The following is a 16,642-nucleotide window of genomic DNA, read 5'->3' as shown; positions in this document are numbered from 1 at the left end:
CCTTGTTTTAGCTTGAAACCTATGATTTTGATTCTTCTTATTCATTCATATATGATGTGACGCACTCAGTATTTGTGATGCACCGACGATCTATAATGTTGCGGATAGATTACGGAGGGCTATGGATGCTTGATTAGTATCACGATGTACTGCCTAGTCTTAGGAGCCGATATAGTGTTAAATCTTTCAGTCGTTCATTTGTGGTATGAGGCGGGTTCTTATATCTGGTTAGTAAGCACATACTTGGGAAGACTAGCTGGTAGCCTAGGTGTTGTGATTAAGGTGGTTCATGGTAAGGTATCGATTTGAGAATAGCCGATGGGCCATATCCTACGTGATGAGTCTGGATCGTGTGTTTCGTATGAGGTTTCCATTCGGTGGAGTGCATATATTATCATTTCAAAGCATTTGGGGAAGTTGTTTAACTTTTGCAAGGATGGGTAAGTGCATGGTAGAGACTTCGAAGTGTTCTATGACTAGTATTGCATGAGTTTTTGAAGTATTCGGCTAAATAACCGTGCGGGATCGGGGCATGCTATGAAGATATGGTACTTTGGATTGCCTATGAGGTATTCTATGGCTTCAGGCTAAGTGGGGGAGTCTGCTAATGATGATCAAATTGTAGGAGCATGCGTTGTATTAGTTTCCGAGCCGAGGGATTGCTTTGTTGTTTCTTCGAATAGTCATGTGCTGGTGAAACGTGGGTTTCTCAATGCATATTAGTTGTGTATTAAAGATTAGATTAAGGTGAGTGGTTATTGAGAAGGTTCTAACGAGTTTTGGGTCTAATGTAGCATTTAAGGACTTCTGAATTTGTGTACAGGTAGGGTTAAGATCGGTAGCGAATGGTGATCGGATCTGCGGTATTTCCTTGTCAAGAAAGATTTTACATGGAAATGTTGGAGAGATGCAAGAATTGGATTTGGGTTCCCAGGAGGTTCCTTCAGAGCGATCATATCGAATTGAGTTACTTCCGGGATAGCAGTTTGGGTGATGCGGTTGAGTTAGAGACGATCAATTCTAATGACTCGATCAAGTGTTAATGAGTTCCGAAGAATTCATCATGGTTATGGACACGACCGGAGTTGGTGTTTGCTACAGGTATATAAGTTATATTGTGTGTGGTGATGTTCTCCTGGATTAAGTTAAATGAAAGGTTCGCAGTTGATGAAACGTTCAATTTGCTTATAGTTTGGAGTTGATTATGGAATTTTCATTGTGTCACGAGTTAGCACGTTAGATGTAGTGCGCCATGTGAGGTTGAATAATGTAAGTACAAGGCTACAGTTCAGTTTTGGGGGGAAGGATATGAGTTCTTTATGACAGGGACGATTTCAGATGTTTAAAAGGATATGGCTGCTATTTGATATCGCAGAGGAGAGTGAGCATGTTGCCATGTGCATTGTGTTTTGACTTGTGGGTGTTTTCTATAAGATGATGGAGTATGAGTTACGTATCAGCCATTTGGGTAGTATTGTTGAGATCAGATGTGAAGATTCTGGTATTCTTGAGATTCAAAGACTGGATGTTCTCATAGGCGGACTATTCCTTAATTGCGAATTGTGAAGAAATGTTAAGGATTGGGTGATTAATGGTATGTGTTAGGGAAAGGTTGCTATGGACTTTTGGGAGGTCATTTACCTGTTTGGGAATAATCAAAATTTGGTTTGGGGATTATTTTTTAGCCTAATGAGAATGTGTATTCTGTATCGGATTGAATTTGCTTGCTCTTGTGCAGCTATTACCACATGCATATCATCTGGCGAAATGGATGTTGTTCATGCCTTGGTCTATATTATGTGTTTCTCTCTTATGCTATGATGCGTTCTAAGGGTTACATGATTTTTCGCACGCATATTGTAATTCTATTTAGGCATTATGGCGTTATGTGCCAGATGGCCCTCGTAATATTGACTTGCTTATTGCACCATAGTTGTGCTTGTCTTTCATAGTATTGTTGTGCCTAATCATCTTCCCACATTTATAATGGTGCACTCTATCGTGTTTGATGTTGATGCACATGTGATCAGTGAGCCCGAGTATTATGGCTCGATGGGTACCCTATATGGACTGATATGATGGGATTGGATTGCGCACCACAATGGTACTGTGATGAAATGTAACTCTTTATGTTTTATTTCATGTCTTTAGCTTTCACCTTGTTGAAAATAGTTCATAGAAAAATGTTAAAATATCATGCCTGTTTAACGTGCTTAGTAGCCTTCCTATTTAACTTTCTTGCTATTATCTGTCATGTCTGAATTATTACTTATTGTTTTACAGGACCGCGTTGTATGGGGCTCTATATGGTTTTTGGTGAGACTTGTCGGTTGGGATGCTTGTATTGGCTGAGATGAGGTTTTCAAACCTAAGAATTGCACTATCGTATTGGGATAAGGATTTTTTGGAAGAATTATACTACATTTCTGCTGAGGATTTGGGCAATGGCCCTAGTTGGACGAGTGAGCTTCTTGGATTATTGATCATATGAGTGGTTAAGAGATTCTAATTGTTTCTTTCTTATCGGCAGTGTAAGAAGGTTTTGAACGAGGTTCTAATCGATATGAGGTTTACTACCGGTACTGAATTTGTTTTTGGGTAGCTATGGTGGTCGGAAGTTATTACTACGGGCATTTGAGTTGTGTAAAATATCATGTAATTGTACCTTGGGTTGAAATTGTGGCTTGATTCAGCTTGTTCGGGTTTATACAGTGTATTGATGCGAGATCCGGGTTCTCTGATGAGTTTCGGATATTAAGGACTGAGATCTATCCTAAGGTTATGGGTGAAGGATGAAATGAGATCTTTAGATAAGTTGAATTGTCAGGCATACATAGGTTAGGGTGATGGGGGAATCACCCCTGGGTGTATGTATATAGTGAACTCATGTAGTGATTTGATAGCTTTGGGACAAATCTTGGCACGTTCGAGGACGAACGTATGTTTAAGTGGGGGAAGGGGGGTATGTAACGAACCGGTAGGTCATTTCGAGCAATTGCATTCGGTTCAGCAGTTTGAGGTCATGAGAAACTTCACATGGTGTATATGACTTGCGTGCATCACCGGCTCGTATTATACTTGGTGAGGAAGAGTATAAAGCGCGAAGGGTGATGTTGTGTTATTCTATATATATTATCATGTGAGGAAGAGTGTAAATTACGAAGGGTGATGTCGTGTCCTTTCATATATTTTATCATTTGAAGGAAAGTATAAAGTACGAAGGGTGATGCCGTGCCATTTCATTTGAGTGTAAAGCACGAATGGTGATATCGTGCCATTTCATTGGAGAGTAAAAGCACGAACGGTCATTCCGTGTCATTTTATTTATATTATCATGCTTTTATATTATCACGAGTTCATGGCACGAAGGGTGTTCTGTGCAGGTGAGGACAATGGGCATGCATTATGTTTCTGTGCAGGTGAGGACAATGGGCATGCATTATGTTTCTGTGCATGTGTACGTCATGTATTTACCTTGAGCTGTTATTGTCGTACATATGTTCCTATGTGACTTGTCGTTATTGTCTTGTTTGTTGTTATTGTTGTGCCTATGTTCCTATGTGACTTGTCGTTATTGTATTGTCTTTGTTCTCTATCTCAATTGTTGTTGTGTTTCCCATGCCTTCTACTTGTTTAACTTGAAAATATCATGCCTACTTTCTGTTGTTATATTTACATCCATGTCGTATCTAGTTGTTGCACTTTAGTATAAACTTTCTACCATGTTAGTCGTTCATGCCTCTACTTGTTAGCTTATAAAGATCATGCTTCCCCTCCCCCCCTCCCCCTAATTTGTTATATCTACACCTATGCCTTCTACTATGCTATTTAGGTGAAATTGTTTTATTCCTTATAATTGGCGTCACTATTCTTATATTTCCTACCTTGTCATTACTGTTGTCGTCATTTCTTTCACCTGGTTGGTACTGTTATACGTATATTTGGTGAGGATGAGATAAATGCACGAAGGGTGTTGCCGTGCCATTGGACTTGATGTCTTGGGTATATTCCCACTCTATGAAAGTTATGAATTTATTACTGTGATTTGCTGGTTATCGCTCTAAGGAAATGATTGATCATGATATTGATTAATCGTGGTTCTTCTAGAAATCATTTACTGCTTCGCATAATTGTTTCCTTGTACTCTATTCTGTCATGTTCTAGTATTGTTCTATTGCTAGTTTTTTGTACATGTTATATCGGTGAGTATCTTTTAACTTAAACGCCTCGTCACTACTTCACTAAGGTTAGTCAAGATACTCACTAAGTACATGAGGTCGGTTGTACTTATACTACACTTCTGCATCTTGCGTTCAGATTTTGGAGCAGAGCTGCGGGTGATGTCGGGAGCTGACTCTGAAGATGTTCGTGCCTTCCGGATGTGGCTACCACTTGTCCTTAGGTAGTTCTAGAGTTGAATTCTGTTTAAGTACATTTCAAATAGAAGTTGAATTTGTTTCATATCCGTCTTTGCAATAATCTAATCTTAGTAGCTCATGTCTTGTACTACCAGTCCTTGGGATGTTGTATGGAATTCAGCTATATCATTTATTGATCACCTTTAGTTTATTTGGATTGTGCTAACTGTCAATTGGCTAACCTAACGGGTCGAGTTACGTTTCATCACGACTAATGAATTTTGGGTCGGGATAGTTATATAGTTATATCTTACTAGGATTAAAGAAATATTTGGAGTACACGTTATATGTTTTGTGCTATGAAGACTTTATCCCCCCTACCCCCCCCCACCCCCCCCCCACCCCCCGAAAAAAAAATTTGAAGAACTCGACTCTTGTTGGTTTAGTTTGGTCTTTAAATTTAAGAATCAGACACATTTGGTTTGGTTGGTTTGGTAATTCAAAACTCGAACCAACCCGACCTTTATACACTACTATAGACAAGTATATACATAACAAATTTACAAGACATCCTTGTAAATTGCAGTTCTTCCATTCGTACATAAATACATAACATAGTAACATTAGTAACATATATCCTCATTTTATAGACTGTATGGTATTATAATTTACATTTCTATACAGAAGTGTACACTTTGACTTGCTACGTATGATCAACACAATGAAACACCAACATATGTTACGTTAACTTTTCAATTTGAGACATTTAGATAATATCCCATTTAGTATAATTAATACATATTTAAAATCTGGCGAAAAACTGAAGTTGTTTTAAAATTGGACTTAATGTCTCCATTAGCTTTTCACAAGGATGGTTATGAATTCCTTCATAAGTTGTCACCACGATACTTGTATCCTTTGAAAGTCTTTGAATTTGCTTTTTCACATTGCATGTGTGATGTGTACATCGATAGTAACTCCTGTTACAAAAAAACTAAAAATTTAAAATAAAAAAAAAAAGAGAAAAAAAAAAAAGGAGTAGCGAACATTTTTACTATAAGGAAATAATGTTATATATAAAGATGTTGAATTCAAAGTATGAGAATTAATTATTTCCAACATTGTTGTTAACGTAAGTTAATTATACATATGATCATATGAATAGCACTTGGACAAAGTTGTAACAATTTATAATGCTCATTCTTCATGAGAAGGTGAACAACCTAATTCTCATACAAATAAACAATGCAAATATGGCTAGATAGAAAATATTAATCTACATTTACTAAACTAGTCGATTATGATAAAACGATTTTAGGATATTCTTATATGTGAATCCAGGATTTGAAACTTATGCATTCATACAACGACCTCAAATTATTATATAATAATAATTCCTAATACATATATAGGTAAAGGGCAAAAGTTATTGAACACATAGATTGTACTTTAGATCCGCCATCGGATATTCTCATATGCTCATACAAATAAAGAATGCAAACATGGCTAGAGAGAAAATGTTAGTCTACATATAGTAAACTACTCGATTGTGATAAAACGACTTTATGATATTCTTATAGGTGCATTGGGGATTTGAAGCTTATGTTCATACAATGACTTCATGTTGTTATTAGTAATATTTCTTAGTACAAGTATAGGGTCTAGGAAAAAGTTATTGAACGCATAAATAATACTCTAGATCCGCCATCGGATATTCTCATATGCTCATACAAATAAACATGGCTAGAGAGAAAATATTAGTCTACATTTAGTAAACTAGTCAACTGCGATAAAACGATTTTACGATATTTTTATAGGCAGATTCGGGATTTAAAGATTATGGGTTCATACAATATCACAAGTTGTTTTATATATATATATATATATATATATATATAGTCTCGACAAAAGTTACTGAATGCATAGATTGTACTCTGGATTCGCCATTGGATATTCTGAATATCCAAATTTATTCTTACAACGACGATGCAAAATGAAAGGATTAAGGAGTTGCTATCGAATTCATCTTAAACGGTTGAAATACGGAGAGAATTGCAGGATAGAAATAATGCTTCTAATATTAAAAATGACATAATGATAAAATGAACGAGACTTAAAAACCATTTTTATCGTTTACATCAAAAGAAGATTTGCAAAACGAAATTAGAGTTTCATAATATTACACTCATATATGACTCTTCTTATAGGTTCATCCGTCAAGAGGAAAAGATAAAAATAGTAAAATAATAATAGTAGTAGTAGTAGTAGTAGTAATAATAATAATAATAATAATAATAATAATAATAATAATAATAATAATTTTACTTCCTCATAAAAGTATAGCAGTATTAAAATCTTGGCCTAGATCGCATACGAAGTTCGCTAAGTATATATAATCTCTGAATAACATCTTAAAAAGTTAATTACAAAGTTTGGACGTTCTGCATCTGTTATAGTTATATATACCATGGGATTCATTTCATATACTCCGTTATATAGTTTACAAAGATTAAACATAAATATACAAGCATTTTGTAAGAAAATATTTACATTTATATGAAGAGACTTATAATAAGTATACATGATGAATTTACTATTTCATCTATTCTTTTTCTTCTTTACATTTTATGTCTTTGATATTTTCACCCTACTTAAGACCTAATTCTTCAGTATAAATTATTATCAGTTTATTAGTAACTCTTCAATTTCCAAACTACTTCAAGTTAGTTGTATATATCATTTTTTTGCACTCTTCAATTTTCGGATAGTTCATCATAATTAGACTAGTTAATTATATATTGTTCATCACCATTTTGTATCTATAATCAAACCTCTCTATAGCATCCTTATTTGTTCTGAATTTTTTTGGTTGTTATACCGAAGTTCTGTTATAGAGAACATATATAATAACATATCATAAAATTTAGTTTCATAAAAAAAATGACTTTTATAGTGAATGATTGTTATATAGCGATATTGTTATATATTATAGAAAGGTCTTACTGTATATATACATCATAAAAATAAATTTTCATGAATACATGCTTACCTTGGATGGGTGCTATTCTTGACAGCTTTCTGACCATATTTTCTCCACTTAAATCCATCATCAAGAATATCCTCAGTGCTCCTCGTATGAAATGCAATCCTAGGTGGTACATATTTTCTCTTCCTAAACTTTCCTTTGTCTCTACAATATCCACCATGTTGTTGTTGTTGCTGTTGTTGTTGTTCATCTTCCATCATAATATTTCTAGGAGTTATCGACACGTTTGGCATAGTTGTTGGCTCAGTATCATTACTAACGGGAGCAGTCCGATGCATAAAATATTCTGCGTCAATACTATTATTAGTTGAACTCGAAAAAAGCGCAGCCCAATCAATATTATCACAACCAACTTGCGAGTTATTGTACAGTGGCGACTGATTATTCAACATAGAAATATTAGGTTGCATGAAGAAGTTGGCCGGAGATATATCGTTTGATACTAAAGGTGGCGGCGGAAGAGGCAGAGGTGGCGGTTCTTCGCCGGCGTTTATGGACGTTGAAGTATAATGCATTTGATTAAAAAAAAAAAGTGATGAGATCAAGATTTGGAAGAATGTTAGAAAAGAACTTATGTTTGAAATTTATAGATGAAAGTAGGTGATAGGCGTTGGACAGTTTATGGTCTTAATTAGGGTAAGGGAGAATAGTGAGAAGAGAAGGAAAATGGCTTGTACCCTTTGATAAAAGCCAACTACATTTTACCTACTAAATCAGTTCAACTGCCTTATTAGAAAAGGTAGACGTGCCCAAAACTTGTTACTACCACCAAAGCACGTTGTGTTATAACTCTAGCTCTCACTATCTTTTTTTTTTTTTTTGTTTTGTTTTTATAACTCTCACTCTTTAAAGCATATATGTAGATTTTGGGAACAAAACTTGAGAGGTAAGTGAAACGTTAGAAACTAACTTGAAAAATAGATACAAATTTAGCTGCATCGGATGTTTATACTAATATATATTAATTTATCATGGTTAAGCAGTTAAAGAAAGTGGGAATAATATATATCTAATTGACATGATTAAGTGAAAAAGTATACGTCCAAACACATAGCATGCATCTATTAGTTGGTGTAAACACTTGGAGCTCGTAAATTTTACCACTTGTAATTACTCTTTATATCTATAAAAGTTGTAGTTGATATTCATGTAGTTTAAATTTTGTATATCCGAATTGTATTTTCCTATAGTTTGGTAGCCCATATTCGTCACACTCGAGGGAGTTCCTTGAAAGGGAAATAAATGTCGAAACTCTTTTGTGTTTTTTACAAATTGTCAAATACATGATACTCACATGACCATTTCTACCTTTCGCGTTAATTTTTATTTGCAAATCAAATAGTACAGTCAGAACTCTTTATAACGACAATTTTATATAACAGCTATTTACTATTAAGCCAAGTTTTTTTGGATTCGACTTTGTGTGTTATATAATAATATATGTCTTCTATAACAGCACTTCACTATAGCATCCAAAAAATATCGAAACAAATACGACTATTATAGAGAGGTTTAACTGTATTTACAATGTCATATGTACATATGACTCATTGAAATTTTTATCACTTCACATGCTAAAATTTCAACAAAAAAAAAATATTCTCTTTCGGGAGTTCTCTCTTCTATTTTACTCCGTATTTCATTAATGTTGAAAACATACTTATATTCAATGTTTGAAACTAAACCAAGCAAATTAATCATAAGTTGATGCGTAAATTAAAGTGAGAATATATATATATATATATATATATATATATATATATATATATATATATAAGTCTTACCAACGTTTTGCATGCATTTATGTACGTAGCTTTATTTTGTTTCTTATTTTGAAATTGTTAGTTTTTAGCATGTCTTACTATGAGAATTAGAATAGGATTACAAATTCCATATTAAATGCAGAACAAGAAGGGAATTTCCACATTTAAGTCACATTATTATAAAGGAAATCAGCAGATTTTTACTTTCTTTTTCTGAAGAGAGGGGGGGGGGGGGCAGTTGAGAGGTTATTATCCATGACTTTTTGGATATAGAGGCAGTGATGGATGTAGAGTATAATTATTGGGTTCCCGGGACCAAATAACTTTTGTGTAAAAAAAAATCCATTAAATATCAATAAATATATAGCTGTGAACCTAGTTATTATTGTAAATTAATTTATTATTATAATAGGAACTTATATACTTCAAATCCTGGATCTGCCTCTGTATAGTGTGTTTAAAAATTTTGTTAAACAACTAATCCATTCAGGTACTCTTAAAACCAGTGCATTGAGTTGAGGTTGTTTAGAAAATGATTGATCACTTTTCTTCTCCAACAATTAATTATAACACACTAAACCTAGGCAATCTAATTACTAAAAGATCATGTGAATTTTTCTTTTAACACGCTCTGTCAAAAGCAATAAATACATGATGTGTTATTCTTCATAAATTTTACGTTCATTTATCTCTATTTAGTTAAATAAAAATCTAAGTTAATAAACTAAAGCAAAATAACTCAAGTACTAGACTTAATATGTAATTTTCCCCATGTGTCTGCAAAATATTTTTTATTAATGCAAATGATATTTTCAAAACTTTGGCTGCTTCTAGAATATATTTATGTAATCCCAAAGGTGAATAAAAAAGGTTACCTAGTTCCATTTATCGAGTTTATTTTATCCATGGTCATTGAACTTTTGTGTTTGTTACCCAAAGTCACTTTTCTTTTTTTGGTTACGTAAAAATCATTCAACTTTGTATTCATTACACAAAAGTCACTTTTCTTTCTTTTGTTACACAAAAATCACTTTACTTTGCTCTAGTTATCACAAAAGTCATATTTTTACTTGAAAAGTCTATTATGCCCTTGTTATTATATAAACCTTCATATTTATGTAATATCTTCTATATTATATACTATATAATATACTTTTACCTGTGTATTTTATTTATAAATAAAATAATTAATATTATTTTATTTATTATTATAATATATTCGTATATTTAATTGTTTCTTAACGTTAATTTCAAAATATATTAGTAGCGTTATTAAATTTGTCAGTAACTTTAATATATATTACTACTGAAATTCGGGAAATTCAGTAACGTTAATTTTATACTACTGAAATTCGGGAAAACCCGTTAAAAAGAATCGACCAAAGTTGGTCGGTAATGACCAATAATCGTCTAAAACGCGACAATTAACGTGTTGTCGGTGTTTTGAAGGTCGGAAGGTCCTACCGACCAAAGTTGGTCAGAAATTACCGACCAACTTTGGTCGGTCAATTAAATTCAAAAAAAAAAAATTGCTGGAAAAAAATTGTTTTATAATGCTACTAATATATCTTGAAAATTAAAGTTAGAAAAAATTAAATATACGAATATATTATAAAAATAACAAATAAAATAATATTAAGTTATTTAATTTATAAATAGAATACATAGGTAAAGTGTATTATATCGTATATAATATAGAAGGTATTACATAAATATGAAGGTTTATATAATAACAAGGGCATAATAAACTTTTCAAGTAAAAATATGACTTTTGTGATAACTAGAGCAAAGTAAAATGATTTCTGTGTAACAAAAGAAAGAAAAGTGACTTTTGTGTAATGAACACAAAGTTGAATGATTTTTACGTAACCAAAAAAAGAAAAAAATAACGTTTGGGTAACAAACACAAAAGTTCAATGACCATGGATAAAATTAACTCTCCATTTATCATATGTCCATACATGGGAACCACTTTATAGGGCTAATTTTATCATACTGCAAAAAAATAATAAACTTTTAATTAGCTGGGAAATTGCACTTTGATCCTAGCAAGAATTTCTTCGTATTCCCCGAACGTGATATATAATTAATCATATAAATTAAGAAATCAAATACATTTACTAGAAGGTTTTGGTCCAATCACTATACACTATCTAAATTGGATAACACGTATGAAGAAGGGGAGATAATAGTATAATACACATTATCCAACCAATTAGATGTCCAAATATGAATTAGGAATTCTTCTATTTCTTCTTTAATTATCTTGAAAAGGAAAGAAATCTGAAAAAATTTACGTTAAAAGTGCCTGAAAAGAATCCAAATACCCACCCTCAAATTGGTTAAAATGTAATGAATCAAATGAATACAAAATTACACCGTAATTGGTTCAACGAACTAACTGGTTGGTTTAAAAGTGTGGTATCATGACCCGCCACATCATCATGCTACGTAGGTGCCATTTGGCATATATTTTTGCCATATGGAATGGTTACATAAGTTAGGGACAAGATCTTGATGGAATATTCTAGGACTATGGAGAATCTCCTTGGGAAAAGCTCTAGATATTTATGTACTTGTAGGAAGGTTCTAGAGAAATATAGAGGTTTCTTTAGGAAGACCCTAGAACCCTATAGAATTGTTAGGAAAGTCCTTAGAAAATTCTAGCTATGTAGAATATTCTAGAGAAAAGGACTTATTTGTAAATATGAAAGGACTTGTAGAGTAATTATTATTTGCATACTAGCCCTAGGTGATTAGTATAAATAGGGGGTATTCATTTGTAATTCAAAAAACCAAGCTAAACTATCAAGTTCTCTCTAATACAAAAGCTTCATTTGACAATTCTCATGTGTTCTAACATTTTTTAGCGATCTTGAGTGTAGTAAGACTGACTTGGCATAGCAATAACGTGAGCAAGTTGTGCAAGATTGTGAGCGAGTTGTCAAGTACCGCACGTACGCTTAGTTAACGACTAAGGACGTGACAGTGGTCTTTAAATTATCTTTTGGACCAAGAAGGAGTTTATTCATTATTGAGGGACTAAAAGTTGAAAATCCCAACATTATCTTTCTAGTAGTCAAGCCATGCAAACTACCTTCGCCTAATTATTGTTACCCTCAGCAATGCAGACTTTACCTGGTCAATTATATGGTGCTTTTCTTAAATCAATGGATAATTAAACAATGATACATTCATCCACAATTTCAAAATTTATGCAATTATTCGCGACCTTAATTCCCAATTTTTTTAAAAAAAATTTTTATTATTGAGGTTTTATCAAAATATTTCACCTTAATTATGGAAGGCATGAAGCTTATCAAGTAAGCTAACCCTCAATTACCCATAATATTTTACTTGTCTTTTTTCTTCTCATTTTTTTTTGTTTTTTACCTTCAAAAAGTAAGATTTCCCTATGAAACTAAAATTGACAACATTTATAATATAGAGGTCTCCTTTACTGTCCATAGAAAAATCATGTTCCTAAGAATGTGACACCCTGGGCGAATTCCACATCGATAAAATGCGGGAGAGATGCTGGGTATATAAGTAGACAGACTTTAGACATTAGTGACGCGTTTTAAAGTTGTGCAGAATTAGGCCCAAAAGCGAAAAACATCGCTAGTGGGCTGGGCTGTTATAATACCTCAATAATTACAAAAATTACAAAGATACCTCAATAATTACAAAAATTCCAACTTCTTTACCTTTCACAGAGGAGAGTTCAGATAATGAACTGGGAAGGGCAATATGTACGCAGACCTTACCCCTATCTTGTGAGGATAGAGAGGCTATTTCTCAATGAAACAAATCAAACAACATTGTATTTTTATCCAAAAGATAACAAATAAAACTATTAATAAAAACTAACATGCATGTATAGATCTATCCATCTTTCTTTTTCATATTTACTAGTATTAATTTTGGAAGTATATGGAAAATAAAAGTCACATGGCTTATTTGGGATGGGCATAACACAAGGACTTGGAACTCAGATCAGATATATACAATAAAGCTTCAACTATACACTCGTGATTTTGCGAGATAAGAAGGAAGCTTGTGTATATCAAAAAAGTCGTTGAGACATTTGAAGTTTGTCCGTTTCATTTTTGTTCATCAAATCTTCTTGGGATGCATTAATTTGGAATAAAATATTGGATAGTTCACAAAAAGCCAGAGGAAGATGAAAGCTGAATCAGACAAGCAAAGGAAACAACGTGGAAATTAGTTTAACCATAACCCTCGTCCAAGTTATCATCTCATTTTGTTCTGTGAATAAAGTTTCGCGTGGTAAGTAGAAAAGAAAAAGATGACTTGGATACTTTTAATGGCATGAAATATTTAGAAAAAATTATGCGGGCTTGTCTTAAAGCGGACAAACACACCATGTTAAGAGTATCTTTGGGTCGTTTTAGCCCAACAATTTTTTCTTATTGTTCTTTTTAGCTCTACTTAAGGGTGACGAACGAGGAGGTCGGATTGGATATGGTCTGGTTGGAAACAGATAACGTAAAAATGGATAAAATATATGATCCGACCAATATTTAATACGAATAGAAAATATTTTTCTTGTCGTTCTTATTAGTTCTACCTAGGAGTGACAAACGGGCGGGTCGGGTTGGATATGGGCAGGTTGAAAACAGATAACGTAAAAATAAATAAACTATTCAATCCGACCCCTATTTAATACGAATACAAAATAGGATAATCGGCGGATAATATGAATATCTATATTATCCATTGCTTCTTGAATATAATCACTTTTGGAAGAATTCTCGGCCTTAAATTTGAGTATTTACAAATATAAAAACTAAACCCACTGGTTATCCATTTTGTAAATGAATAATATGGATCTTATATATTCGATCCATTTATAAAAAGTTTATTATTTAACCCATTTATTAGCGGTGAATTAATAATTATTTTTTAATCTATTTTTCCACCACAAGTTCTACATTATTCGACTATGTTACATGATTTATATCATTTTCTTTTCCTTTTTCGGTAAATGTCCCATGTGTTCATCCATTAATTTCATCATTTCACTCTCCAATGTTTTCTACCGTGAAGTTTTAACTAAAATTTTATGGGAATATCCTCTTTTGTGATGTAGTAAATGTTGGACTAGTAAAGATTACATCTTATATGCGCATGCTTTGCACATAAAATTGACATATAGAGAAAGCTTAAACTTAAATTGAGAACTGTGACGTTAAGGAGTGGGTTCAGCATCTCAGCCCATGGCTCTGCGTAATCTCTGTTGACTGTTTTAAATGGATAATAATAATGAACACCTTTGGTCCCATCTTTACCTTATCTACTGTATTAGAGTCGGATTCAGAATTTAGATTTTATGGATTTAATTTTTAAAATGTTTAGTATTGAACCGATTATATTTTTAAACTTATGGTTCACATCTACTATTTTGATAATTTTAGTGAATTTTAATACATAAATTTATACATTGCATCAAAAGTTATGAGTTCAATTATTTACAATGGCATATTTTTGGTGGAATAAAAAAAACTATGGCATATTTTTCAAAGTTTGAAACTTCCAAGTAAGGATTTCCTTTCAACTTCCTCGGCGGAGACGTTGTGGTAAAGTAATCGAATAAGGCAAAGAAATGGAAATTACAGTTCCTCATGTTAAGGGACACTTTGTATTTTAAAAAAATCCAAATTAATTTCGTATATGCTATTGCCCTGGAAATTAATCCAGCATTATCTTGTCAGCAATAGTAATCATAATAGGGATCTTTACACAAATAGCCGTCTATATTTATTGTTTATTTTTTTAGCCATATACATAGTTTATATATTGATTATACACGATTTTACATATATAATGTATAAAACATACATCTATTATACTTTCACCGGCTATTTTTACTTTAAGCGGTTGGGTGGATGACTATTTGGATTAATTCTTGCAATTGTTATGCGATGGGGTTGCTGAGACCATCTCCAACCTTATCCCCATTCCCCATAATGGGGTAATTTTTGAGGTAATTTAGCTCCAACCCTCCCCCATTTTTGTTCCCAAAATAGGTGATGAATAATGTTCCCTCAAATATGGGGGTACACTATTCATCTCCCCCATTACTATTCATCACTTTATTATTATTATTTTATTATTTAATCTTTTAATTTATCTCTTTATATATAACTAATTATGTTTATATTAATTTTACATCTTAATATTAATTTTACATCTTAACTTTAGTGTATAATTTTGATAAATTAATTTTCGTGCATTTATTATTTTTATGTAAAATTGTAAGTTAATTTTATTAGAAGTTATAATTGTACAAAAAATATATAATTATCTCAAAGATGCTCATTTTGCACATAGAAGAATTAAGGACAAAGATGCTTATTTTGTACTTTGTAATGCATTAATAGATCATTTGTGGGAGAATACTAGAGGTTGAAGTTGAATATTTATGTAGTATTTCGAATGAATTTTATCGTTATGTAATATGTATTTAATTAATCTTGTATCGCAATGATTTCACTTTTATTTGAATTATTAGTTAATCTATAATAATTTCTTACAAATTATATTATTTAAAATTTTATGAAATTGTTTTAATGGAAATTATAAATTAATAAAAATAAAAGATGGAATTTATTTAATGGAAATTAAAAAATAAAATTGAAATAAAAGATAATAATATAATATAGAAGAGAGAAGAAGAATATAAAAAAGTTTGGGGAAAAAAATGGGGGAATGGTTGGAGTAACTTATCCCCAAAATGGGGAATCCCCATATTGGGGCCAAAAAATGGGGTAAAGGTTGGAGATGCCCTGAAGCCAATTTTGCATCAATGGTTTTTAATATTAGTAGTAAGAAAGTACAATAATAATAACTACGCTTCAATTTCAAACAAGTTCGGATCGGCGATATGAATCTTTACTTCTTTTATTAAAATCAACTTAAATCATCATCATTACTAAAATAAAATTAAAGTGTGTGAATATATATATAGTAGTTCTCTACCAAGTCTAAAATATATTTTCAACTAGTGGGTATCACCTATACGGATCTTCCTCTTCTATTGTGATCTACCTTTAACAAGGTCTGCATTTGTTCCAAGATTATCAGCAAAAAAATAACACCGTAAATAATTAATCTCTACGTGTAAATTAACTATCTGTATATTTTACTATTGTTGTAATTTGTTACATGCCTCATTTTCATGTTACTAATTCCATTTATCTTTTTAGTGGCCTTATAGAGTAATAAAAATCATTCTAAATGCATATAAAAATAACTCGACTTTAATTTGTAGAACTATTTTAAGTCATTATCCCCTCAACGCACACGAATTATTCTCACATGGCATAATTCTCTAACTTCCCAATATTACTTAATGGGCATGTCCCAGATTTTGCGCTTCTTTTCAACTGTCAAAACATTCACATTTCATTATTAGCTCATAGCCCTATAAATACCACCAAAACATGATCAAA

General features: G+C 32.2%; 1 protein-coding gene across 1 annotated transcript; it reads right to left on the bottom strand.

Annotated features, from left to right (window-relative positions):
- Positions 1-4,968: 4,968 nt before the first annotated feature.
- Positions 4,969-7,949, bottom strand: LOC104216001 (probable WRKY transcription factor 24). Its single transcript, XM_009765960.2, has 2 exons — positions 7,408-7,949; positions 4,969-5,338 (listed from the first exon to the last, which is right to left on the bottom strand). The coding sequence occupies exons 1-2, from the start codon at positions 7,917-7,919 to the stop codon at positions 5,161-5,163; spliced, it is 690 nt and encodes a 229-aa protein (XP_009764262.1). The 5' UTR covers positions 7,920-7,949; the 3' UTR covers positions 4,969-5,160.
- Positions 7,950-16,642: the final 8,693 nt, after the last annotated feature.

The sequence above is a fragment of the Nicotiana sylvestris genome, chromosome 8 (genome assembly GCF_000393655.2).
Source record: "Nicotiana sylvestris chromosome 8, ASM39365v2, whole genome shotgun sequence".
In the NCBI taxonomy this organism is placed as follows: domain Eukaryota; kingdom Viridiplantae; phylum Streptophyta; class Magnoliopsida; order Solanales; family Solanaceae; genus Nicotiana; species Nicotiana sylvestris.
Note: the sequence above shows the minus strand (reverse complement) of the source record. Positions and strands in the feature narration are given on the sequence as shown.